General features: G+C 38.5%; 1 protein-coding gene across 1 annotated transcript in view; it reads left to right on the forward strand.

Annotated features, from left to right (window-relative positions):
- The window catches only part of ldb3a (LIM domain binding 3a), a 44,224-nt gene that overhangs the window by 13,758 nt on the left and 4,802 nt on the right, over nt 1-25,664 (forward strand). Inside the window, exons 4-11 of the mRNA XM_062995395.1 lie at nt 570-645; nt 2,666-2,688; nt 7,243-7,446; nt 9,634-9,797; nt 10,922-10,958; nt 11,391-11,484; nt 18,487-18,740; nt 25,193-25,249. Of these exons, the coding sequence (XP_062851465.1) occupies nt 570-645; nt 2,666-2,688; nt 7,243-7,446; nt 9,634-9,797; nt 10,922-10,958; nt 11,391-11,484; nt 18,487-18,740; nt 25,193-25,249 (909 nt within the window). The remainder of the gene's footprint in view (nt 1-569; nt 646-2,665; nt 2,689-7,242; nt 7,447-9,633; nt 9,798-10,921; nt 10,959-11,390; nt 11,485-18,486; nt 18,741-25,192; nt 25,250-25,664) is intronic.

A 25,664-nucleotide genomic window follows, 5' to 3' on the forward strand; every position in this document is an offset into this window, starting at 1 on the left:
TGAAAGAGAGAGAGAGAGGAGAGAGAGAGAGAGAGAGAGAGAGAGAGAGAGAGAGAGAGAGAGAAACTCCTAAGTTTGTAGTAAAATATGTCAAATTTAAGCACTTTATATTAGTAAACCCCCTAAATGAAATGTTATAGTTCCAAACTGAATGATGTAAGAATGCTTAACAGTGCCAGATATGTTGTGTATGTGGCACAGTTATGTGACTGACGTTTTAATCCACTGGTCAGTCGTGTTTATGGTGGCAGTAACACCGGATCAGAGAGAGGAATTAGGTGATATGTGTCCAGTGCTGATATTAAATTTCACACTGAGCTGGTGTGCTGACCCAACATTTTCTAAAGCCAGGTCATACCTGTCATACCATGCACATTTACCTGCTGTTTACCAGGAGTGTGTGTATGTGATAATTAGTAAGGTTATTATGGCATGTGCTGGTGTAAATCATACTACAAGTGTGTAAGGTGCTAGATTCAAGTGTGTGTCACTCAGTATATGTTGTTCTTCCATTTACATGTGCAGGGTTTGCTCTTTTTTGTTACTCATGAGATAACTTTTTTCTGTAGGTCAAAGCGCCCAGCTCCTGTGCCCATGAGCACCCCTAGAATCAACACCATGCCTCCTCTCATCGCTCACCAGAAGGTATTGTTTTTGCTATACACAGTGCCAGATAAAAGGTGTGCCAACTAATGCACTGACAAAGAAGACAGGGTGAAGCCACGATATAAATTAAAGGCCATGCCACCTGGAGTGCATTATGAAAATGACAAGCTAATGACAATCCGTGCTCCCTTTGATGGGCAAAGAGAGTCATGCAGAAGGGCACGACTCTGCAAAACATTACAGATAATAAAAACAATCTATTATTCAGCTCTGGTCCGGATGTCAAATTCTGTGACACCATTGTTAAAACAATGTGAATGTGATCTTACATAGAGAGACATAAACATCCTTGCATAGAGGGGTATATTCACAAAGTCATGATTATAACTTGTTGCCCCTAAGGTAGAATTGTTTTATTAATTTTATTCAAAAATCACTTTTTCTCCTCAGAAGATCTATTTTTTATTAATCTGTGGAAAGTCTAAATTGCCTCTGTGTGGCTTGGATACAAGATACAATCCTTTAAGATGAATATTTTCTATCACTAACCCTGAATTGTTCTTGTAACACTTTCTCCCGCTTCCTCGTCCTTGTGTTCCCTCCTTTAAGGATTATCCTAATCAAATCAATGGTGGCTCTGCTGCCTCTGCTGACACAAACTGCTGCAAACAGGAGCTCAGCCAGTCCAGTAACAAGCAAAAGATGCAGCAGTATAACTCTCCCGTCGGCCTTTACTCAGCCGAGACGCTGAGGGAAATGGCCATGTGGCAAGAGAGGGCTAAAAGCCTGGGCTCAGGCGAGACACTGTGGTATGTAAGTGGGTGTTGGGATACAATAGACCAGCAGCCAGGTGGAGTCATGCTCATCAATTCTCACTAAAACTCTGAAATTACATGAATCCAAAATCCCAATCAGTAATATGTGTACATGGGTCAAGGACAAGATGTGTGTGATCAGGGGTTCATGCCTTTCATATTTACAGTCTCGAAAGTCTTTAAAACAGAGGCTACAGATACTGATTTGAACTTTTATTGTCACATTATTGTCACACAATAAATAGGACTAAAGCCTGTAGGCTTAACATTTATGTACAGCTTTGGACACCCGTGCAAAAACACATCACGTCTTTGACCAATGTCTTAAACTCTGTTTTCTATTAAATCTGACCAGAGGAATTTGAAGGTGGAATATCTTAATATGAGTAACATTGGTCTCACTGGTGGTTTAAGGGCAAGGAGACCATCGCACCTGGCTGCTAACTGGCATCTGTTGGTTGACAGAAGGATGACAGCAGTGTAGGAGCCATTAGTAATCTGATACAGTAGTGGTTCTCATACCGTCTAGGCTGTGAATTCTCTTTAGGTCTCTGTGCTTACGTGCCATTACTGACGTACTGTACTCACCAGAAACACTTGCAGGCTGATGGGTTCCATTTCAACAGCTGATCCGACAGAACTCTGAAATCAGGTTTAGTTTTAAATAACAGAAATAAAAGATACTGTACTTCGCTTGTAGGTTTGAAATTAGGATGTTCATGATGCTAAGTTTTAGTTCTGCATGAATCACTTGTGTCCACTTAGCATAGGAACTGGACTTAGGAGCAATGGAAGAAGCTTGACTGGTCTGATGAATCCTGTGTTCTTCAAAGTCATGTGGAGAACATGTGCATTGTTTACCTGCTAAAAGAGAGCTGAAGGGCCTGATGATAAAGTCAAAATACCACAGGAGTCCTTCAGATAATTGAAAGCATGTTAGGGGTGGTAATAATGTTTTGGCTCATCGGTGTGTGTGTGTGTGTGTTGGGGGGGGGGGGGGGGGGGGGGGGGAAGGCAATCTAAATTTACTTTATTGTAATCTAAATGAAATGGGAAATAATAACTACAACGTATGTACCTTATAAACTATCAACTCTACCTCACATTTACTTGGTCAATAGTTTTATGGACATCCAAATTCTGGTTAAAACCTATAGAACACTTATGAATGTTCTCATCACTAAAGTCCTCTTACACACTTGTTAACACATTTTCTCCTCCTCTCTGTACCCTTGCTGCTTTAGGTTATTACCAACACACCAGCCAAGTTAGTATAATGGCCTGAACGTTGTAGTGTCGTGTGTGGCTTGTGCATGGTCTGTTTCTCTGGCTGTGTTTGTTTGTGATTTTGTGACATAAAAATCAGACCAAGATTCATTTCCACCTTGAATGTGACCCATAATCTGTGCAATTCTATTGGACAAAAAAAACCAAACTGAAATATTTTAGAGGGAGGAAGATAATAAACTAAAATTATGTGACTTCATACATGTGTACACCCTTCTGTAATTGGGGGTGTGGCTGTGTTTAGAATGAAGCAATCACATTCAAGCTTATGTAAAATAGTAGTCAGTACATGCCATCAATTAAATGGACTCTGATTAACCGCTTATACTGTATAGTAAAACTCTTCTAGTAGGATTTTCCTGACATTTATTGAGTTGCATCTTACAGCAAAAGCCACAGTCTGCAAAGAGCTTACAGAGTATTAAATACCTTATTGTTGAAATATACAGGGGTTGGACAATGAAACTGAAACACCTGGTTTTAGACCACAATAATTTATTAGTATGGTGTAAGGCAGGGGTATTCAACTAAAATCTAAAGAGGTCCAGTTAAAGAAAATTTCTTGAAGCAAAGGTCCAGAATGTTTAACTATATATATATACAGTATATATATATATATATATATATACTGTATATATATATATATATATATATATAAATATATATATATATATATATATATATATATATTCCGCATTTAGCACACACTTTTATCCAAAGCGACTTACACAATGCAATGAGCTGAACACAATGAGTAACTGAGGGTTAAGTGCCTTGCTCAGGGACCCAACAGTGGCAACTTGGTGGTGGTGGGGCTTGAACCAGCAACCTTCTGTTTACTAGTCCAATACCTTAACCACTGAGCTATCACTGCTATATATATATAAGTAGCCTAGTAGTTGTGTCAACATCTGCATGTAATCAATAACTGACTGTCAAATCAAATGTTTGTTTATTTATTAGGATTGTAACGTCATGTTTTACACTTTGGTTACATTCATGACAGGAACGGTAGTTACTCATTACACAAGACTCATCAGGTCACAAGTTTATATCGAACACAGTCATGGACAATTTAGTATCTCCAATTCACCTCACTTGCACGTCTTTGGACTGTGGGAGGAAACCGGAGCACCGAAGGAAACCCATGCGGACACAGGGAGAACATGCAAACTCCACACAGAGAGGACCCGGACCGCCCCACCTTATCAAACCTTTCTCTTATCAAATTAAGAGAAAATAAAAATAAATTGTACTCCAGTGGGGAGTAAGAACAGAAATGAGTCCATCATGGATTAAATGCTGTATTTTCGCTGTACACGTTTCTTTTTTGGAGAGCGCCATTTGTCTCCTGTCTCACTCGTCTTTTTCTCAACTTTCTCCTGCACAGTCGTCTGTATCTCTCCCTTCGTTTTTTCTACATTCGCTATCTTTCTTTTTCTTTCCACCATCTTTTCACATGTAACTCGCCTCTAACTCTCTCATCTGTCTGCACTGTAGAGTCGCAGTGTTTACCGCCTGGAATGCACAGACTTGATTGGCTGAGTGGTGTCACGTGATTGGTCTGTGCGTTTTCTCATCCGCTAAACCGCTACCGTAAAGACTACAAAAGCTGCGCCGGTTAAAATAGAAGCGCTCTGTCAGGTTTCATATCATAACTTTCTGTTTTGGCTGTAGGTCCGGGTCCGTATGGGACAGCTTCTGGGTCCGGACCCGGACCGCGGTCCGCCTGTTAGTGACCTCTGGTGTAGGGCCTCCTTTTGCGGCCAATACAGCGTCAATTCGTCTTGGAAATGACATATACAAGTCCTGCACAGTGGTCAGAGGGATTTTAAGCCATTCTTCTTGCAGGATAGTGGCCAGGTCACTACGTGATGCTGGTGGAGGAAAACGTTTCCTGACTCGCTTCTACAAAACACCCCAAAGTGGCTCAATAATATTTAGATCTGGTGACTGTGCAGGCCATGGGAGATGTTCAACTTCACTTTCATGTTCATCAAACCAATCTTTCACCAGTCTTGCTGTGTGTATTGGTGCATTGTCATCCTGATACACGGCACCGCCTTCAGGATACAATGTTTGAACCATTGGATGCACATGGTCCTCCAGAATGGTTCGGTAGTCCTTGGCAGTGACGCGCCCATCTAGCACAAGTATTGGGCCAAGGGAATGCCATGATATGGCAGCCCAAACCATCACTGATCCACCCCCATGCTTCCCTCTGGGCATGCAACAGTCTGGGTGGTACGCTTCTTTGGGGCTTCTCCACACCGTAACTCTCCCGGATGTGGGGAAAACAGTAAAGGTGGACTCATCAGAGAACAATACATGTTTCACATTGTCCACAGCCCAAGATTTGCGCTCCTGGCACCATTGAAACCGACGTTTGGCATCGGCACGAGTGACCAAAGGTTTGGCTATAGCAGCCCGGCCGTGTATATTGACCCTGTGGAGCTCCCGACGGACAGTTCTGGTGGAAACAGGAGAGTTGAGGTGCACATTTAATTCTGCCGTGATTTGGGCAGCCGTGGTTTTATGTTTTTTGGATACAATCCGGGTTAGCACCCGAACATCCCTTTCAGACAGCTTCCTCTTGCGTCCACAGTTAATCCTGTTGGATGTGGTTTGTCCTTCTTGGTGGTATGCTGACATTACCCTGGATACCGTGGCTCTTGATACATCACAAAGACTTGCTGTCTTGGTCACAGATGCGCCAGCAAGACGTGCACCAACAATTTGTCCTCTTTTGAACTCTGGTATGTCACCCATAATGTTGTGTGCATTGCAATATTTTGAGCAAAACTGTGCTCTTACCCTGCTAATTGAACCTTCACACTCTGCTCTTACTGGTGCAATGTGCAATTAATGAAGATTGGCCACCAGACTGGTCCAATTTAGCCATGAAACCTCCCACACTAAAATGACAGGTGTTTCAGTTTCATTGTCCAACCCCTGTATGTCAGGAGAAAGGTACAAAAAATCCAAGGCATTACACACAGTACACCATGTAACAGTGAAGACAGTCATCAACAAGTGGACGGCACAACAGTGACATTACCAAAAACTGGACATTCCTCCAAACGTGATGAGAAGACAAGAAGAAAACTGGTTCGGAAGTACGGCATGAGGCCTACAGACCTAAAACAAAGTATTCATTTGTTTTTTTTTAATTGGTTGTACAGATTATTTTGGTACAGGTCACACTAAAGGTGCAAAAAGATAAAAAAATTAATCTTTTTCGTCATTTTTACATCACAAAAACCTGGCATTGTTACAGGGATGTGCAGACGTTTTATATCCACTGTACACACACACGCGCGTACATGCACACACACCTGAATCCGCTGTTTGATTTTGCATTTTAATGTTAGAAGTGTTCTGCTGTTGTGTTGTGAGGGGTGACAGGACTGTAGAATGAAATGACTGATGATGTGTTCAGCTGCATGCCTGTCATATTCATAGCTCACATCCAGATGATTGGTTGTCGCCGGCATGACAATGACATACAACTGATAAGTTGTTGTGACGAGAGTGAACCTGAAAGGCCTGCTTCATGTTGCCAGTAGTGACAAGGACACTACAGCAACATGCAAAACTAGAGAAGAATCAGTCAGGAAGGATAAGGAGAGACTATTATCTGTGGCCACCATCTGTAAAATCATTCCCTCTTTGGTGGTTGTCTTGCTGTTGTTTCTTCAGTGCACTTGTTGTCACTTTTATTTGCGCCAAAGCAGGTTAAACTGATTCACCATCTGTAATGGTTTCATTGACTCTGTGTTATATTGTGTTGATTAAGTGTTCCCTTAATTTTTTGGCATTGTGTGTGTGTGTGCATGCATGCCAGTAACAAGGGTAGATGTGTGTGTGTTCATGTGTATGTACTGTATATACTGTACTATATACATTATATTGTGTTGTGGAATCGATTATAAATGGATAGAATTGCCATTTAGACCCATCCATTTGTCAATCAGTTAATCAACATGACAGCCCACTTTGGTGTTTGCTAAAAGGTATGTAAAGGATTCATACCTTGTAAAGAAAGTAGAGTATCCAGGAAGAACTGCAGCTGTAATTGCTGCCTGGGTGGTGCAGCTGTAAATTATGAAAGCCCACTATTCCTGGGATCCAGGGCTTTTGCATTGGCTTAGCGTCCTGTCCGGGTGTGTTATTGCAGTGAACCCAGTAATCCTTACCTACCACGACCCTTACCACTATGAAGCAGTGGTAAAACATGAAAATGACATTACATTAATTAAAAAAAAAGCTTTTACTCACCTATAATGATAAATTACTTTTAAGGGTAGATTAATGGGTAAATATGTTAATTATATCCATTTAAAATCAAATCCACAACACAGTAATGTGTGTAAAATGTCACAGGGTCTGAAAACCTTTTAAATCCACTTAATAAATTCACTTCTGCATGTAGCATCCTCTAGTCATCACTGCCACTTTTCTGTCTGACTCCCTGTGTTTCCTTGCTTTTCTTCTCTTTCTACCATTCCTCAACTTCAAAATAACTCCACCACAGCACTGAGTATGTGCCCAGTTTCAACCCCATTGCCCTGAAGGACACGGCTCTATCCACCAACAAGCCCATAGAGGTGAAGGGTCCAGGGGGTAAGGCAACCATCATCCATGCCCAGTACAACACTCCCATTAGCATGTACTCACAGGATGCCATCATGGATGCCATTGCTGGTCAGTCTCAGGCCAGGGGGTCTGAAATGTCTGGGTAAGATCACACACACCTTCCCACTTGCATGACCCACGCTATTTTCTGTGCTAGTTAAGCAGCCTTGCTTGGTCAAGCTCTTGCTATGCTCTGAGCTTTAAGGATGTCTGATTCCAAACAACCAATTATCATTCCCTTTCCCTTCTTCTCTCCATAATCTCTGAATCTGAAGAACCTGTAGAACAGTTGCACACAGAACAAAGCTGGACTCATGTAGTAGGACCTTACTGTAGATCTAATGTTGGTTTGGGTCTGTTGGAAGCCGATGGCTGATGTTGAGAGAAAAGCACTGGATTCTTTTAAGTGTTTTTTGTGAATATTTGGTCTTGTTTTAGTTTATTATTTTATTTTTTAAGGTTGTTGGTTAATACAATGAAAATTAATTGAAAATGTATCAGATCACTACTAAATTTGATTCAAAGCTAAGCAGTAATCTGATGCAAAATCTCAGTTTTTTACTAGGCCTACATGGAAATAGCTAAATTATGATCATGATTAATATACGCAGTTATAGATGGAGAATGGTCGCCAGTAGTCAGAATACACGTGAACGGCATGAATAATATTAATAATAATAATAATAATATGAGCTGGGTGGGACTAGCAATTTCAAAATATACCCAAGCTGTGATTTACCTTAGGTTTCTTCGCAGAAAATGTAGAAAATGGCCCCTAGGTGGCGCAGCGGGATATTCCGCTAGCACTCCAGTGCCGAGATTCTGAACTCCTCTATAAGAAACTCGGCGTTGCCATCGGTCAGATGAACGCCATCTGGCGGGCATAATTGGCAGTGCCTGCAGCAGATACTAATTGGCCACCGTATCTGCAGGGTGGGGGCCGGACTATATGTGGGTGGGATCTTCATACACTGTGCAGGGGCGAGAAGAGGAGGGCTGTGCACGTGTCGGAAGAGGCGTGTACACCGACGTGCTCTTCTCGGATGCAATCAGGTATCCCTCAGCAGCGGAAGACAAAGCTGAGTGCACTAAATCGGGAGGAAAATGGGGAGAAAATGCATTAAAAAGGATCCTTATTAAACTAGTGACTTTATGATTAATTGACCAGTAATTACATTGCTACTACACTACATTGTTAATACACTAACAACAGTGATGTTAAGAAACCACAAACTGTTAAAAGCTTTTAATGTTTTTATTTGGTTCAGTGTAGTTTAGGTCAGAACTCAACTTCTATCTAAGAATCATATAGGTATCTTAGCTTTACCTGTTAGCATTATAAACTAAATGGACTGCATTAAAGCCGACAAGGCGTTTGGTAAAAACTAAGTAATAAAGTCAGATTACTGATGTGTGAGAAAGGTATTTGTCAGGATCAAATTAGTTCTCCCCTGGAGCATTTTTATGTGGCTGTTCAGTTCTGTATCTCATTTTACACTCTGCCCATCTCACTTTATCTTTATCCATGACTTCATCCTTCCCCTGCCCCTCTACTACCCCTCTGTGGTCTTGACTTCCCAGCAATGAGGAGGCTCCAGGTGCCCCCCTTTTGTAAGTAGTCCTATTTATTTATCTGTTTGGGTATTTATTCATAATTTATTCCTTCATTCCTCAGTTTCAAACTGTCCAACTCCTCCCTCTGTTTCAAACCTGAGTTTGTCAGTTAAAGATAAAAATTTCTGCCTTAATTTTGCCATCCAATTATTTCATCTTGGTCGCAGTTTTTAAACTTTACTGAAGCAGGGTCTGTTGAAATGGATGTCAGCCTGTCTGTGGATTTTCGGTGTGGTAATTGGTTTTATTAATTTATTTACACTAAACTGTTTTCACACAGACACAATTTTGAGAACCACGATATTACGGCTCTATCCTGTCATCCTTCTGAACGAGAGATTGCTGTGAAGTGTGTTTGCATAAGTGGTCTTAAATTAGCCAGCTTTTGCTAGTTAGAGAGCAATAGTTTCCCATGCCTGGCCTTTTCCCCCCTGCACCTTAGTGACGTCTAGTTAATGCACAGATTATGAAAACGCAGTTTAACTCTGAGTACTGTGACTGTACTAATTCTAATGTATACATGGCATCAGTTTCAGTTGGTCATTACATTAAATATGAATCACAGTAAGACGTTTTTGCCGCTAACCCAGTAACCCAGTACACTCACATAGACCTCGGGCCGTGCTGGCTGCCAGGCGTGTGTGTTTTACGGTTGCGGCTCTCTCTGTGGTTGCAGTAGTCTGCCTGTTAAAGAGCGTGTTATAGACAGTGCTTCCCCAGTCTATCAGGCTGTGATTCCCAGTGAAGGTGAGCTGGAGCCGGCTGAATGGGCACGAAGAGCTGCTCACATGCAATCAAAATCCTTCCGCCTCCTCGCCCACATCACTGGCACCGAATACAGTGAGTGTGCCTTATTCACATCCATGTGTTTCTCATTTAACCCATATGTTCTGTTCAATGCTCAGTTTAATTATAATGCAACGTTGAACAATATGAAACATTTTAATAAAGATTTTAGTGACCTTTGTTTTACTAAATATAGTAGATATGCAATAAAACATAGTAATAATAAAACATTAAATATTATTGTATTATATCATTGCTTCTGTTTCTGCTTATATGAGTTTAAAAGTTTAGATCATCAAACAAATACAAGATAAAGTGCTGAGTAAAGGCAAAACACAGTTTTTCAATATGAAAACATATTTACTTTATCAACGAAGGAAAAAAATATCCAAGACCTACTGGCCCTGTAGGAAAAAATAAATTTCCACCATACTTAATCAACTAGTTACAACAATTTAATGTTCAATCTAAAATGTACTTAAACAAAAGCTTTATATATATGACCAACGTATAAGAATATTGTGCTTTAAAAACTACTAACAATAAATGTAAATAAATCAGTTGGCCAAAAACATCTGCAGCTTGTAACGGAGAAAAGTAAATAGAGCAGTGATACTGCAGAGCTGAGAACTGGTCGTCACAATATGACACCAACTGGTGCAGCCCACACTTAACATGGAGTTATGGATGGATTTGTTAACCATCTGTGCCTCCGTGCCTCCTCTGCTGGCCAAAAATGGCAAAGCAGAAGGAGACAACTCCCATGTGACTCACTGCCGAACTGAGTTTTACCTACAAAATACACCTTAAGCACTTTTGCCTGTAAGTGTAGGTACAAATAGGTTCAAATAATGTAATACATCGACCATTAAGTATCTCTTACCAGAGACAATGTTACATAAATATATAATAAAACATCTGTAAATACGAACATGTTAAAGTTTTAATACACCTGATCTTAAATCATTTAGATCTTTGAGCATCCTGAAGTGTGTTAATCTTAATTCTTCTTAATCTTATAATAATCTTATCTCCTTGTATAATAAGAAACAGAACATGTGGGTTAAATTCCCCTCCACTTATTTTTATTAATATAAGACAGCAGTTAGATTTGTTGTATAACATCTGCTCAGTTAATACTGGAATTTATTTTTTTCTCTTATTTTTTTCCACTGCAGTGCAAGATCCAGATGAGGATGCTCTAACAAGAGCAAGGTAGGCAGCTAGCAGCAGCACCTGGTGGCCATTCAAATACAAAGTACTTTTTAATTGGCATTCAAATTATTTAAAAACATGAAGGACTGAGGTGAAATTCTTATATCTGACCATTACTACATCACACCAACACCCAACCTACTCAACCCCTTTTTTGATGAACTTTTAAACTGGCTTAACAAGACAAGTTCTCACACTTTATCACACACATATATTATGAATTATCTCAGCGTTGTTTTGTGCTTTATCATGCAGCTTTAGCTCTGAATTGTTCTTTTATATTAAAACCAGTTCATTTGTCAGTCATACACAGACTTAGAAACACTAATTGGATAGGGGAGTGGAGGTCTCTGTCCCTAATTTGTGTTCCCCCTTCTCTTTCTCTCTTCCCTTGTCTTGTTTATCCCCTCTGTACCTCTTCTCATGCCACAGGGAAAGATTTGAGTCGGAAGCTAAAGGCCCACGTTTTGCCAAACTGAAAAACTGGCACAATGGCCTGTCGGCCCAAATTCTTAACCTTGCCAAATAAAGCGCTCAGAACAGACAGCGGTAGGCAGGTGGCATCGCTCCAGTAATAACACGGGCAAAGCATGTAGGATTGAAGAAGAAGATAGAAAGTTTAAGACTGGTTGTTTATTAAGCATCATTACATGGTTATATTTAGTATTAAGGCTTATTTTCTGTGGTTTGACAGGATTGTAGACTGTTTATAGGCTGGCGTAACTACTGTGTTACCTTTCCTTATGCTGTCTGTAAAAAAAGTGCCAAATCAAAGCTGATGCACTGGCAAATTAAAATATATATATATATTATTTTACTGGGCAAGTTTTTGTCCTGTGTTTCTATTTGCTTGGTGAATAATGAGCTGTGGTGAGCCGACTGATGTGGCAGATTCAATAAAAACTTTATTCCAAGGTCAGAAAGGACTATTTATTTCAAAACCTAAATATAAATTATAACAAATATAGATCAACTGCTTATACATATATGTATAGATCATTAGGTTGATATTAAACTAGATCAATATAGATGTCATTGTGTTTAAGTATTAAATTAGATTATGGCAAGACAATTGAAAAATTATAAACAGATTTACTGTATCATGTATTCCTTTATTTGCTAAATATCATTACACTCATGATCCAGATTAATAAATTAATCCAGATTAATAAATCTTTGTGTGTGTGTGTAACAGTAAGTACAGTTAATAATGATTTTAGCCGCTCAGGTAGAGCAGCAGTAAAACACGCTAGCACACCAGAGCTGACATTCCGCCATCCGGCTGGGCTGGGAAGCTACACGAACGTTCATACAAGGAGGGAAAAGCAGGACAGGGACCTCATAACTGATGCAATCACGACCTCTGCTGGCTGATTGATGGCATCTGCACAGAGTTGAGGAATAATGCGATCAGGGTGTGTCTCTTCGTACACAAAGCTGATCTGCATATGAACTCGCCTCGTGCAGGTTAAAAGATGCAGTCGGCTACTGCACATGTGTCAGAGGGGACGTGTCAGTTCGCTCTTCTCAATCGGGGCGGGGGTCAGCACCAGTAGAGAGGAAGCATAACGCTATTGGGTAAAAATTGGACACGCTAAAAAATTGGAAGAAAAGGGGAAAAATGCATTAAAAAATAATAAATAAAAAAAATAATAATAATTTTAACATAAATTTTGTTTCAGAGTCTTTACTTTACTTTTACACAATGTAACGTGAACAAATCTGTATATGACGACAGTCCCATGTCTACAGGAAAATTTGAAATGGCTGATTGAATGCACAACCCCTTAGATTGAAATGAGCACCTCTTTTCTTCTATGTAGGTGCTTTAATACTAGTAAGGTATTAATTTACACAAAGAAGTAATAAAAAACATGTGAAATGATGCCCTTAAAATAAAATTTGCCTCAACCTACTAGGCTTCTGTACTATATAGCTACTCTAAGAATTGTAATTAGTCACATGATCATATTAGGTTTTATATTAATCTACGAGACAATATTTTAGCATAGACATCTCTTTTTATAGATGCATTTATAGTGGAAGTCAGTAGAATTGTTTGTGGCTGAGAGGGCATCAGGGTATAAGATCTCTGTATCGTTGTCCATGTGTTCGTCCCATCGACAAAGTGAAAATAGAGACGAGAAGAAGGTCTTTATTTGCGAGTAGAGCGAGAATAAGGCTTGCGGCACATTTCAGAGGTAATTCTGCTTGTGCGGATGTGATGTAGGCAAATGATTTTAGCTATGCCCTGTGCTGTCGTTGGCTGGATTGTTTGACGTTGGTTAAATTGGATGCCATTGCTAACTGCTTGGCCATTCTCTAATCATTACACCCATTAACGCACTGGCACTTTTTTCCATTTCCGAGTCTTCATCCATCCACTTTTGCATGCAGTACATTGTCTTTTTCTTCTAAAACTGTGTCTTTTGATGGCTGACCTCCCTCTTGCCTTACCTTTCATTCTCTTTCCAATTATTTTTACTTACATATGATGCAACATGCCTCGTAACAGGCTTTATACTGACCCACTCCATCTGTTCCCTAATGAATATATATAATAAAATATTACATATTTTACATTTGTTCATGGTAACATTCATCACTTGCTTGTTAACTCTTCCATAACTCTATAACACACTGACCTGTACCTGTAACACTGTTTAACATGACTGGGCAGTATTCCATAGCTGTGGTCAGGTTACAGCACTGTAATTAATATAATACTGTATTAAAAAGGAAAGGAACTTGTTTTAATATTAGATTTAAATAGAAATAGAAATTAACAATGTGTGCAAATGCGTAGTCCAGTTGTGTAACTTTGCAAGAATCGTTGTGGTAGTTGTCTTTACACATGTATTAATTATTTTTGAGCATTTTAACAGCTTCCATAGTTTCCCTTGTTACACAGAGCTGGGTGTTTGTCACTTACATACTGTTAAATACTGAAAGTTAAATACTGGAAAACAGTTGTCTAATCTTATAAATCTTTTATTTCTGATTCATCATGTGCATAGTTAGGTCAGAATTTGGTGTTAAATGTGTGGATCCATTGACCCATCCAGCCTTGTGTCAGCTGTTCAAACTGCGGTGGTGATGTAATAATAAGTGTTGGGGGTGTTTTTAGGAGTGGGGGGCACATTGCACTTCTTAATACCACTGTTTTGCGTTGTTTAAATACCACAGCCTATCTAGGTATTGCTGCTAATTATCAGCATCATATTTATGAATTCCTCCAGCATCATAAAGCATCATGTCACAAAGCACATTTTTAAATACAGTGCCTGGTGAGCTTGTGTGTGTGTGTGTATGCACAGAGTGTGTATAAATTTTATAGCTAACTGTATGTGGACACTTGACCGATAGCTTGTTGGACATGCCATTCTAAAACAATGGACGTAATAATATGGTGATTGGCTTGCAGAAGGTGGAATTTGTGCCCAATAAGTTAAAGGAGCTTTTGTGATGTCAGGATGTTGGATATTGACATTACAATTCCAGTTAATCCCAAAGATGTTTAGAAGTGTTAAATTCAGGGCTCTGTGCAGGCCACTGTAGTTCCTTCACAAAATACTTGTGAAGCTATGTGTTTATGGATCTTGCTTTGTTTATAGTGGCACATTCATGCTGAAACAGCTGAAAGCACTTTATAATTAAATGTATACACCTGTGAGCTGTGTGTGTTTGTGTGTGTGTGTGTGTGTGTGTGTGTGCACAGCAAACAGCCAAACAGGTTGGTGCTGTGATGCTGTGGGCTGCTTTGCTACACCAGGGCTTGAATTACATGTCTTAGAATAAAATTTACTCACTGTCAGAACATTATTGAGAAGAATATTAAAATATGGGCATAATCTTGCCATGTTGCAGTGCGGGTACCTAAAATTCAAAAGCACTCTGTGTTCTTTGTGTACTTTGAGTAGTTTCTTGATCTAAAATCCCTCAGTGTGGCAAATTTGCGATAACAGAGGACATCAAAAAGGGGGCTCTCTTTCGGACAGTGCCACCCAAGGTCTAACAGCTTGTAATTTCAGTCTCAGTACTGAATGTTATTTTTATGTTACCAGGACTGAATTTACAGTCTCAACATTGGAACAAATAATTTTTTATTTTATTCAGATGTAATAAAACTTTTTATTTCTTTATTTACTTGCACTATCTGTAAAAAAAAAGGGGATGTTTTGTACATTTTATCCACATGGATTGTCTAATAATCATAGAAACATATGGGTGAGCATTTAAACTAGACCTGTTTACATGGCACAGAGAAATCATTAGTTAAATTCAGTCATAATCACTAATGAGGAATTAGAAGGCCATGCTTAGATCTGTTTCAGTTCAATCCAGTACAAGAGTAAACCGTTTCTTACATATAGGGACAGTTTTAATAAAAAGTGCTGAAATGATCCCATTTAGATTCTCACTTATCTGTAAATGAACGGATTTATTTGAGCATTTGTCATCTCAAACTTTACTCTGTTTGAGCTTAGTGCTTATTTCCAGTTGTCCTTTAACATCTAAATATTTTTCTGTGTTTGCTTCGTCCAACATAAACCTTATATCATGAATAAACCATATTAAAATTGTAATGTAATTGCATTGATTGTTTAATATAATTATTATTTGAGGATTGTTTTTAATTTGATGATGATAAAATACATTTGCAACAAAATTAAAATAGATTTAGGTTTTAGCATTTGTCAGGGCTAAAATGCTTTAGCATTTATGTGCATTTATTAATGCACATAAACCACAACAACATGACTTTAAACTCTTGCATGAGGGCAACTAGCTGTGAAAGATTCAGTGGTGCTGCAGATTAGTGTCCAGGGCCGAATTCTGGAAGCTCAGTTTTGTTTAGCTTTGTGTACTTTGCAGTGCATATAATAAGTGTTTGCTTTTGTTTTTTCATTATGTAAAACCCTAGGTAAAAACCATGACTTTTTGGTTTGTATGTTTATTGTGTTTAAGAGAGACTGTGAATTATTTTAGATAGATTTATGATTGGACAGTGCCACCCAAGGTCTAACAGCTTGTTATTTCAGTCTCAGTACTGAAAGTTATTGTTATGTTACCAAGACTGAATTCACAGTCCTAAGATTGGAACATAAACTTAATACTGTGAATAAACCCTACTAAACTTTTTATATAATTGCATTGATTGTTTAATATAATTATTATTTTAGGATTGTTTTTAACACTTTTGTGTTTGCACATAAACCATGACAACATGACTTTAAAATCTTGCATGCAGGCAACTAGCTGTGATAGATTTTGTGCTGCTGCAGATTAGTGTTCAGGGCCGAATTCTGGAAGCTCAGATTTTGTTTAGCTTTGTGTACTTGGCAGTGCATAAAATAAATGTTTGTTTTTGCTTTTGTCTTTTCATTGCGTGAAACCCTGTGTATAAATCATCCATGTTTTGTTTGTTTGTTGTGTTTTAGAGAGATTGTGAATTATTTTAGGTTTAGTTGTGGGTTAAATAATTGTAGTTTTGTGGATTTCCCCTTGTTTTTTTATCTCTCCATTATGTTTTTAATAGATTTAATACACTGTTCTGTTTAAGTCGATTTTACATTTTCATAGGACCTTCTTTAGAATTTATATTACTAAAAAACTTGAACTTTTAATTAAGTTTTAAAAACAGTAGCTTACAGAAGTTTAGTGTCCCTGCGGGGTAGGATCATGTTGGGTGTCCTGTTCTGTTTTTTTTAGCACCTCACTTCCCCACTACTGTCTTTCTGTATCTTTGGGACTCCACTCCACTAATGATAACACACACCGCCCACATGCACATCTAGTCAACATATTTAGCTCACAGATAAATGTTTCTTGAACACAAGCAACTGATGTAGTATTAACTTCCACACATTTTTGGTATCTGTTTATTGCTTAAATGGATGTGGTGTATGAAGGGGTCAGCCATCAGTCCTTCGCCAGGTTGCTGCTGCTAATTGCCTGCTTCTGTTACTCCTCTGCTTCAGCCATTTCCCAAACCAGTGTACTTTCCATCGTCCAGTCTCAATTCTGAAAGTTATTTTTATATCTAAGATTGGAACAAATAACTGTTATCACACCCTTTTATTTATTTACTCGCACCCGTCTGTATTTTATCCACACGCACTGTCGTCCTCCCTTCATCCTCACTTACACACATACATGCACTAACAGTGTTGCATGTTCCAAACACACCAACGCTGCCTTCAAACCTAGAAAATCTAAACATTTTATCTGTCAACTCCACTTGGTAAAGTTGTGAACATGTGAGTGGTTCATTTGTTTAATTTTACACCAAAAATGTGTCTCTTAAAATCTCACTGTCTGTCCCATAATCTTTAACAGGGTTAATACAGTCATGTTAACGTTATTAATATTATAGTTGTTTTTACAGTACTTTAACAGGTGGTTTGTTATGTAAAGTGTACATAAATAATATATGATGTGTATAATATTAAAATCATCATAAACATTTATGCTTACATAAAGAACAAAACCAAAAAAAGTGATTGTGTTGCTGGCCAGAAGCAAATAACAAACAATTACTATTTATTATTTATTACTATAAATTACTATTGATTTTACTATTAATTCATTTTAATTAAATCAATGCTATTAATTTTATTATTATACTTAAGCATACTGATCTCTTTATTAGGAACTCATACGTTTGATTGATAAATGGAACTGAAGATGTTTAAAATGTACAGAGCCTCAGATTCACGACAGTCAGTAACTGTTTACCCACAAAGTTCATCTATATGGTAGGTGTAGCTAATAAAATAATTAATGAATAAATGCACCAGATTGGTGTACCTAATAAATAATACATTTTATAATAGAAAAGACTTAAGATTTAGCTAATTATCCATCTTTACAGTGTGCAGGAAATATTTAAAATGAATTTTTAAAAGTGAATGTTCTGTTGATGTAATAACTAATAATAATAGTAATAGTGTATTTCTGATAATGTTTTACACTTGATCACACTCCAGTTGTGATGAATGTAGCTCTGAAGTATTGCTGTATCTATAACTGTATGAGCTCCCATTGCAGCAAAATAGGGGTACAATGCTTCAGGGATTTTTTTAAACTGTAATTTGGAAAAAAAATCTATGAAAAATGTTCTTACATTGAGCTATATCAGGCATTATAATACAAGATCCTGCTTTAATAAGATCCCAAATATCACATAAGCGCTTAGAAAATCACAACCACAACTGTTTTCTGCTGTGTTCTTGGGTACAATTACTAACATATTCCTTAGTTAATAAAATTACAAATAAAATTAATACTATCCATGTGGGATCAACATTCAGGGTAAACATTGTTTTCTAATCTGTGCATTTATAGACTGAGTGTAAGTCAGTGTTTGAATATTGATTTAGGTTCAGAGTTCATTTCCCCCACATTATAAGTTTAATAACCTCCTGTACCTCACTGCCTTCCCCTCCTCTCTTGACGGACATCCTTACACTGGGCTTTTAACCCTGTGTGAAATGAAGGCTTGTAAAAATTAACCGAAAGCATGTAAACGCACATGTTTTGTGGTTATACGCAACAGCAACCTGACACAGTGCTGCTGTTTGTTTACATGTTTTTGACTCTGGCTCTGTATATAATGTCTTCAATGCTGCCTAACTTCCTGTACAGTCCCCCCGTTCAGCATGCTGCAGTCTCCACCGGCATGGCCCACGCCGCTCTGTCTGCTTCCGCAGCTTTGCCCAGTGAGCTCGCCGCTGAACCAAAGACCGCTGAGCGCGCCTCTGTAGGCTCTAGCCATGTCAGGTAATGCTGGATGCTTCTGATTTACTTTGCTGTGTGTTGTATTGTGTCGCTGATTGACCCACCTCATTGTGGTTTGTCATGTTGACCTCAGGCATGTGTGAGTGTCATTTTATCATTTCTGTGCAATTTATTAAGTTTGATTTAATGTTAATGATGTTTTTGTCCATGATGTGAATATTTCAATATGTGTACATGTGCTGGGCGGCACAGTGGCACAGTGGGTAGCGCTGTCTACTCACAGCAAGACGGGCTTGGGTTTGATTCCTCATCATTTCTATGTGTTGTTTGCATGTTCTCCCTGGGTCAGTGTGGGTTTCCTCCTGGTGCTCCAGTATCCTCCCACAAGTACAAAGACATGCAGGCAGGCTAATTGGAGACTACTAATTGCCCTAAGTGTGTGTGTGTGTCCTATGATGGACTGTTGACCTGTCAAGGGTGTTTTCTGCCTTTCGCCCAATAGAACAGACCCACCGCAACCCTGACCAGGATACCGTGGTGGTAAAACAGACAGTGAGTGAATGAATGTGCATGTGTTTTTGATCGTGTATGGTAAGTCGATATGATTATAACCTCAACACACAGATTCTGTTTATAAAAATATTTGAGATAAAACCTGTCGTATATTTTTTTCATTTTATTTTCATGTTTTATCACTGCTTCATCCTGGTCAGGGCCACTGTGGATCCGGTTTCCCCAGAATCACTAGGTGCAATGCAGTAACACACCCTGGACAGGATGCCAGTTCATCACTGCATTTTTAATAAATCATTCACAATTGCTGAAGTTCAGCATTAGCAATTCAACTACCAACAATAACAATCTAAAATTTATCTGTTGGTTGATTTGATCCATTCAGGTCAGTTCATACTCCACCTAAACTGTTAAGTGTAAAATATTTTAATTAGTTCAAAGGTGGCACAGTCATCTGTTAAGGTAGCCGAGCACTGTGGGGTGGCCGGGCTTCTACACAGACTTGATTGGTTTCTTTCGGTATCCGAAACCCTGCGATGTATTGGCGCGCTGTCCAGGGTATTCCTGCCTTGTGCCCAGTGTTTTCCAAAGGAACCGGACCCTCCACCACCCTGACATAAAGACGACCCCAGATAAAGAGGGTAATGTAATACAAATAATTTGCTTAGTTAGCACATTTTTACAATCACAGGATGACAGTTAATAAGAAGCTGGGGAATTAAATTGCTGTGGTAGAATAGAGAGTCTCCACTGCAGTTGAAAGCCAATCCTCCAGTCCTGTTAATGCTGTGACCTTTGACTTATATCTCTAACATTATCATCTTTACTTTAACAGCAATGACGGTGGCTGCTGCTTTCATCCTGTCATAATGCGACAGTAAATGCTTCGCTGGATTAATTCCACTTTTTTTCAGCAAGATGCTTGGATCTGATACACTGGGTTGTTTTTCTTGATTGTGTCTGACTAAAATAATCCAGATCTTTGACATTTGATTTAAAGCAGAGGGACTAACATGCTGCTCCTGCTGCTTTGGTCAGGTTGGGATATTTTGGGGTTTTGCGTGTGTAAGGTTACATGAACTGACCCCACAGGTGCTTTCCTCGTCAGTCATTGATCCACTGGTTACGTAACTGTGTCATAACTCTGTCTTCTGCAGTTCAGTGTCGCTCCCCGAGCCACAGGCAGTACCCCCCTTTGCCCCTCTGGCCTCTGAAGCCCATGAGGCACCTGAGGCCTATGAGGCCACTGATGCCCCTGCGGGGCCCCGCCACCTGTCATTTGCAGCTTCAACCATTTCAACTGCTTTGACTGCTCAATCTAGGTACAACTGTTCCCCCTTCTACAGCTTCTTTATTCAGCTAGGACAGTTTTTCTCTCAATATTTCCCTCCCTTATTTATGTTGAAGTCCAGTGCTGTACTGGCACGGGGGGGGGGGGCTCTTAGGTTACTAGAACTGGGAGATTAACTAGGTATAGAAATACAGTGCTGTGAAAAGTATTTGCCCCTTAACTGATTTCTTTTTGTTTGCTATTTTGTCCCATTTAAGTGTTTCTGATCCTCCAACTTATTGTAATATAGAATTAAGTCTGTGTGTAAACCCAAGAGAAAGAAAAAGAGTTGAAGAGAAAGATTCATTCACCCTAAATTGAAACTACCCAGTCCAGAGGTCTATTTCACTGTAGAGGTTGATGCCTCCAATGTCCCTACAGTCCTGTCCCAGTTCCTACTTCTCTCGTGGACTGACTCCATCCAAGAGAAATCGCGATGTTGGAAACAGGGAACTATAAGCAATCAAGCTTGCTCTGGAGGAATAAAGACACTGACTAAAGGAGGCTAAACACCAGTTTCTGATTTGAACCAACCACAAAAAATCCGGCCTTTATTCAGCAGGCCAAACGCCTTAAACCCCGGTCAGGCCAGATGATCCCTGTTCTTTGGGTGGAATAACTTTGTCCTTTCTTACTGACCTGTCTTGAAGAACACCAAACCCGATGTGAGCCATCTTGGGATCCCATATCCTTAGTCCTCTTTGATGGGGGCTCAAAGATGCCCTATGGAAGCTCAGCAGTAGTTTGATGACCTGAAACATACAAGTGTGAGACATGCAGTAATAGAAGAGATTGGGAAGGGGGCACATACTTTTTTATAGCACTGTTTGTTAGAGCTGCAACTTCAGGTCTCGAAATATTATACAGACTAAACTATTGAGCATAAAATCGTAATTGACAGAGTTAAAAACATAGTTGGTGAAGGCAAACTGACACATCTTTGCCTTGGTTTTATATGCTTTATTCAGTTCTTGTTTGGACAATTAAATTCTGTGGCTGTCACACCAGAATGTTTAATTATACTCCAGCTCAGTATTTGATGGCTGTTTCATAAGCACTGGTTATGTTTATAGGTCTCAGTTGGCTAGTTCTTTTGTCTTGCTAATATTCTAAATCAGTATAGCCCATACTGAGCACTTAATTTAACTGACATCGGCCTGTTAATCCTGAGAATCAGTCACAGCTCGACTTGTTTAATGATTTTCTTATATCTCTTCTATGTTATGGAAAAGAGCTCCAAATTATAGTAGGATCAAATAAATGTTCTATAGTTGTTTTTAAATCCAAATTTAAAATGTGTTTGTTTAACCCGACCTATTTCGGTCATTTATCATAATTATCATGGCTTTTACAAATTACAGTTAATTTCATTATTTATAGCTTATTTATTAACAGCTTTGACAGTTAATAGTACTTTTAAAATTTGGGCCAAACATAAAGAGAATCTATATAATAAAATGTTATGATTCTTCTTCTTATTATTATTATATTGCTGTTGAACATTGAATGACTATAGTCCAAAGCATTTCCTGACATAAAAAAATTAAATTAAATCTGTATGTACCTAACTTGCTCTTATTAAGAAACCATGCATATAAGAAAGGGCCGCCGCCCACTTCTGCGATGGAGGCCCTGTCAATCACCCCTTACTTCTGCTCCAAAGCTTTGCCCAAACGCAAGACTTCAGGAAAACAAAAGAAAGTGAGGTACAGACACACACCTGGCCAAACACAGTAGTGGGGTGTGCAGAGTGGCTGAGGATGCTGGGATACAGGGCTACAGATACAAGACTGCATTGCAGTGTTGGAGAGTGGAGAGGGTAAATGTAAATTTATTAGAACAGCAATCTGGCTGAAAACCTGAGTTACAGTTGTGGTCAACATTATTGTGGTCACCCTTGATTGTTTAGTATAAATAGTCAATATCTTCTGAAATAATTACGTAGCTATGTACCAAAAGAAAGAAAGATAAAAGTAAGAAAGACAAAAACACAGAGTTACACTTAAAAACATGAAAACTTTCCTACACTTGGGAGTGCATTTTACTCTGAAATGCTCTGATAATCCTCTGATTTCATTGTTCCTATAACAAATTCAAGGCCTCCAGCCCAAGAGGCAACAAAGCAACCCCACAACATTATGGATTCTACTGTGTTTCACTGTACACAGGCAGGGTGCACGTTTTCTTATAGGCATTTACTGTCTTTGTCAGGCATTTACTGTCTTTACTTAATGCTAGTGTACTTTGTCAAAGAGCTCTAGTTTTATTTTATCTGTCCATAAGAAAATCTTTAAGCTAAGGGTTCTCCCTGTTTGTTTAGTGTGTAGCATACCATACGACACCATTATTGCCCCACATCAGTGCCTATTATGTCAATTGTAAAAAGCAGCAGAAGTATTGCTTTAAACAACCATAAAAACAAACTTAAGCTAGTATATATATATATATATATATATATACATATATACATATATATATATATTAATATTCTCAAGTCGTTGGCTTGGCCCAGGTACAAGTTTTTTTTTTCTTTTTATTAAGGCCCTTCAAAATTGACACTTTATTATCCACATCATAGAGCAGGGAGATCACTAAACTGTGCAAGACTCATCACACCTACTTTACTGAATTAACTGATATGTTAAACCGGTGTCTTTGAGATTAAAAGTCACAGAAACTTGCCGGACCTACAGGTCCAGAATCTCCCACCCTGATCCACATTCTTTTTTATTTTTAAATGTCATTTTTACGGCCAGCAAAGATCAAATTCGTCATGATACATTATTCTGGTGTGACAGTAATAGTGAATGTAGTGTCCAGCTCCTCCATCCCACGCTCTTCACTGTTCACTCTGCACGTCCCCTGCACACTTGCACACACTGGCACTAACCAGCAAATCCTAATTATTAAGTATAGAAATCACTAATGTGTACAAGTTACTCAGCAGTACAATGAAAAAGAGCCTGTAATCCACTGGAGGGCTTTAGCTTGCATGTTCATTCAGAATATTTGCTTTGCTTATTTAATCCTTGCCAAGTTTTGTGAAATGACTTGATTTAACATTAAACCTCAAACCGATGCGCTATGGACTGGAGTGAAACTGAAAATGGTGTGGGGTGATGCGACAGTCAAAGATTTGCTCATGTGCCAAATAATTAGGAACACCGACCTAGTAAGTACACTTATTTGCTGTTTCATTATTTATTTATTTATTTACCATTTGTTAGATCTCCACTACACCATCTAAAACATTATATGCATTAGGGTAACATGTACAGTATCAAAAAGTTATTTTCAGTTCTTAGATTACCCTGATGTACATAGTTTTTAAAAGTAATTACTCTTTTTTTGGGATTTTTTTAAATACTAATGTATTTCCAGTTACTGTATTTAATTAAAAAAAAATTTGTCATGAGATGGTGAGCCAGTTGTAACCCCCTGCTTAAGGTATTAAAAGATGAAACCTGAAAGGTTTTTTTTTTTTTTTTTCATTAAACCTCAATGAGCTGAAAGCTTTCCACAAGAAGAACGGGCAAAGATTACACAAAAAAGGTTTCGGGAGCTTGTTACCATTTACCAAAAAGCTCTGGGTTGAATAATAGTTCACATGGACGTTTGTCAAAACAACCGGATGTGTTTAATGAAAACTTGAAATTATCACCTTATTAAAATTACTTGTATGTATTAATGAATGTTTGATAAGTGTTTTGTCTCTGTTCACTGAGATTTTTTGTTGCATATTTTTATTCAGTTCTATACACATAATAAATTCTATAAAGGTGAAGGACTGGATATTTCTTATTGCAACTGTATATGGGACTAGACCTGTCTATTAATCTAGTATGATGGTATATTATTATTTGCTGAATTCTACAGCATCTACATACACATTAATATAGATTCTGTGACCATGTTGTAGATTTAGATTATCTGACAGAGATTCACAGCGCTGCAGATTTTCACCTGTGTTTGATTTTTTTTTATTCCTGCCTCACAAGGCATTTTAGTCAGCAAGACAACCATGAAGTGTCCTGTTCATTTTTTCAACTGTGTACATGATCACGTCAGTATGTGTGTGTTCAGAGTGTGAGTGTATATGTGTGTTCAGCAAGTGTGTGTGTGTGCATGTTTTTCATAGATAAGACTGTAATGTTCCATCCTGGTCTGTTTATTGCCATGTTCACTTATAGTGTCGCATCGTGCGTGCACTGACCTTCCACAGACAGATACATGATGTATCTAATGAAATAACAAAATCAAACTCAGTTATTTGATATAGCAGAAAATAAATAATACATTTTTACTGCATTTAGTGTGTTCTTCACACTCCACATCTAAAACATCTTGTATATATTACAATGAGAACTGTCCATTTGAATCACTGCTTTTTCTTAGAGCTTCACTTTTAGTCATGTATTGTAAGTCATGTATTGGCTTATAAAATGTTGGTCCTGCCTCTACTTTTGTAAACCCTAACAATTTTTTAGACTTTTGCCTTTTTAGACTTTTGGTGGATCCTAAAAATGATTAAAGCTTGAAGCATCTGTAGCGCTGTACAGCTATGAGTGAACACGGCACCTCTGTAAATCTCATTGTGTTCAATTTGACCACTTTCACATGGGCACTGTCACTTTCTTTCACTGTATTGTAGCTTCACCATGCAGTCCAACAGTGGTTACAGATCACAATACCAAACCTCCACCATCAGGTACTGGTGTGGTGATGCTCCCTGTCCACCCCCTTCACTCTTTCTTACTGTTTCTTACCCTCTGTCAAAGTAACAATGCCACTTGGCATAACCAACCCTTTTCTTCTATGTTCTAGCCTAGGACGGTACTTATGATACTTATCCTTTGACGTTGATTCTTTAACCTTCTGTGTTTTAACCATCTGATGAACAATTTATGCGTTAAGGTATAAATGCTGCTTATCAGTCTGACTGTACTGATGGAGACTCTCTCTTCTAACACTGTCTTTTTAATCCCAGGTTTTCAGTCTCTGTGGTTTCAGCTTGTAAAAACACTAATTCTGTGTTAACGTGATGCAATTGTGTCTTTAAACAACAAACAGCAGCGGTTTTCAACCACATGCAACCGATACAGATGGGGTTGCATGAAATTTTT

Source organism: Trichomycterus rosablanca, chromosome 5 (assembly GCF_030014385.1).
Source record: "Trichomycterus rosablanca isolate fTriRos1 chromosome 5, fTriRos1.hap1, whole genome shotgun sequence".
Taxonomy (NCBI): domain Eukaryota; kingdom Metazoa; phylum Chordata; class Actinopteri; order Siluriformes; family Trichomycteridae; genus Trichomycterus; species Trichomycterus rosablanca.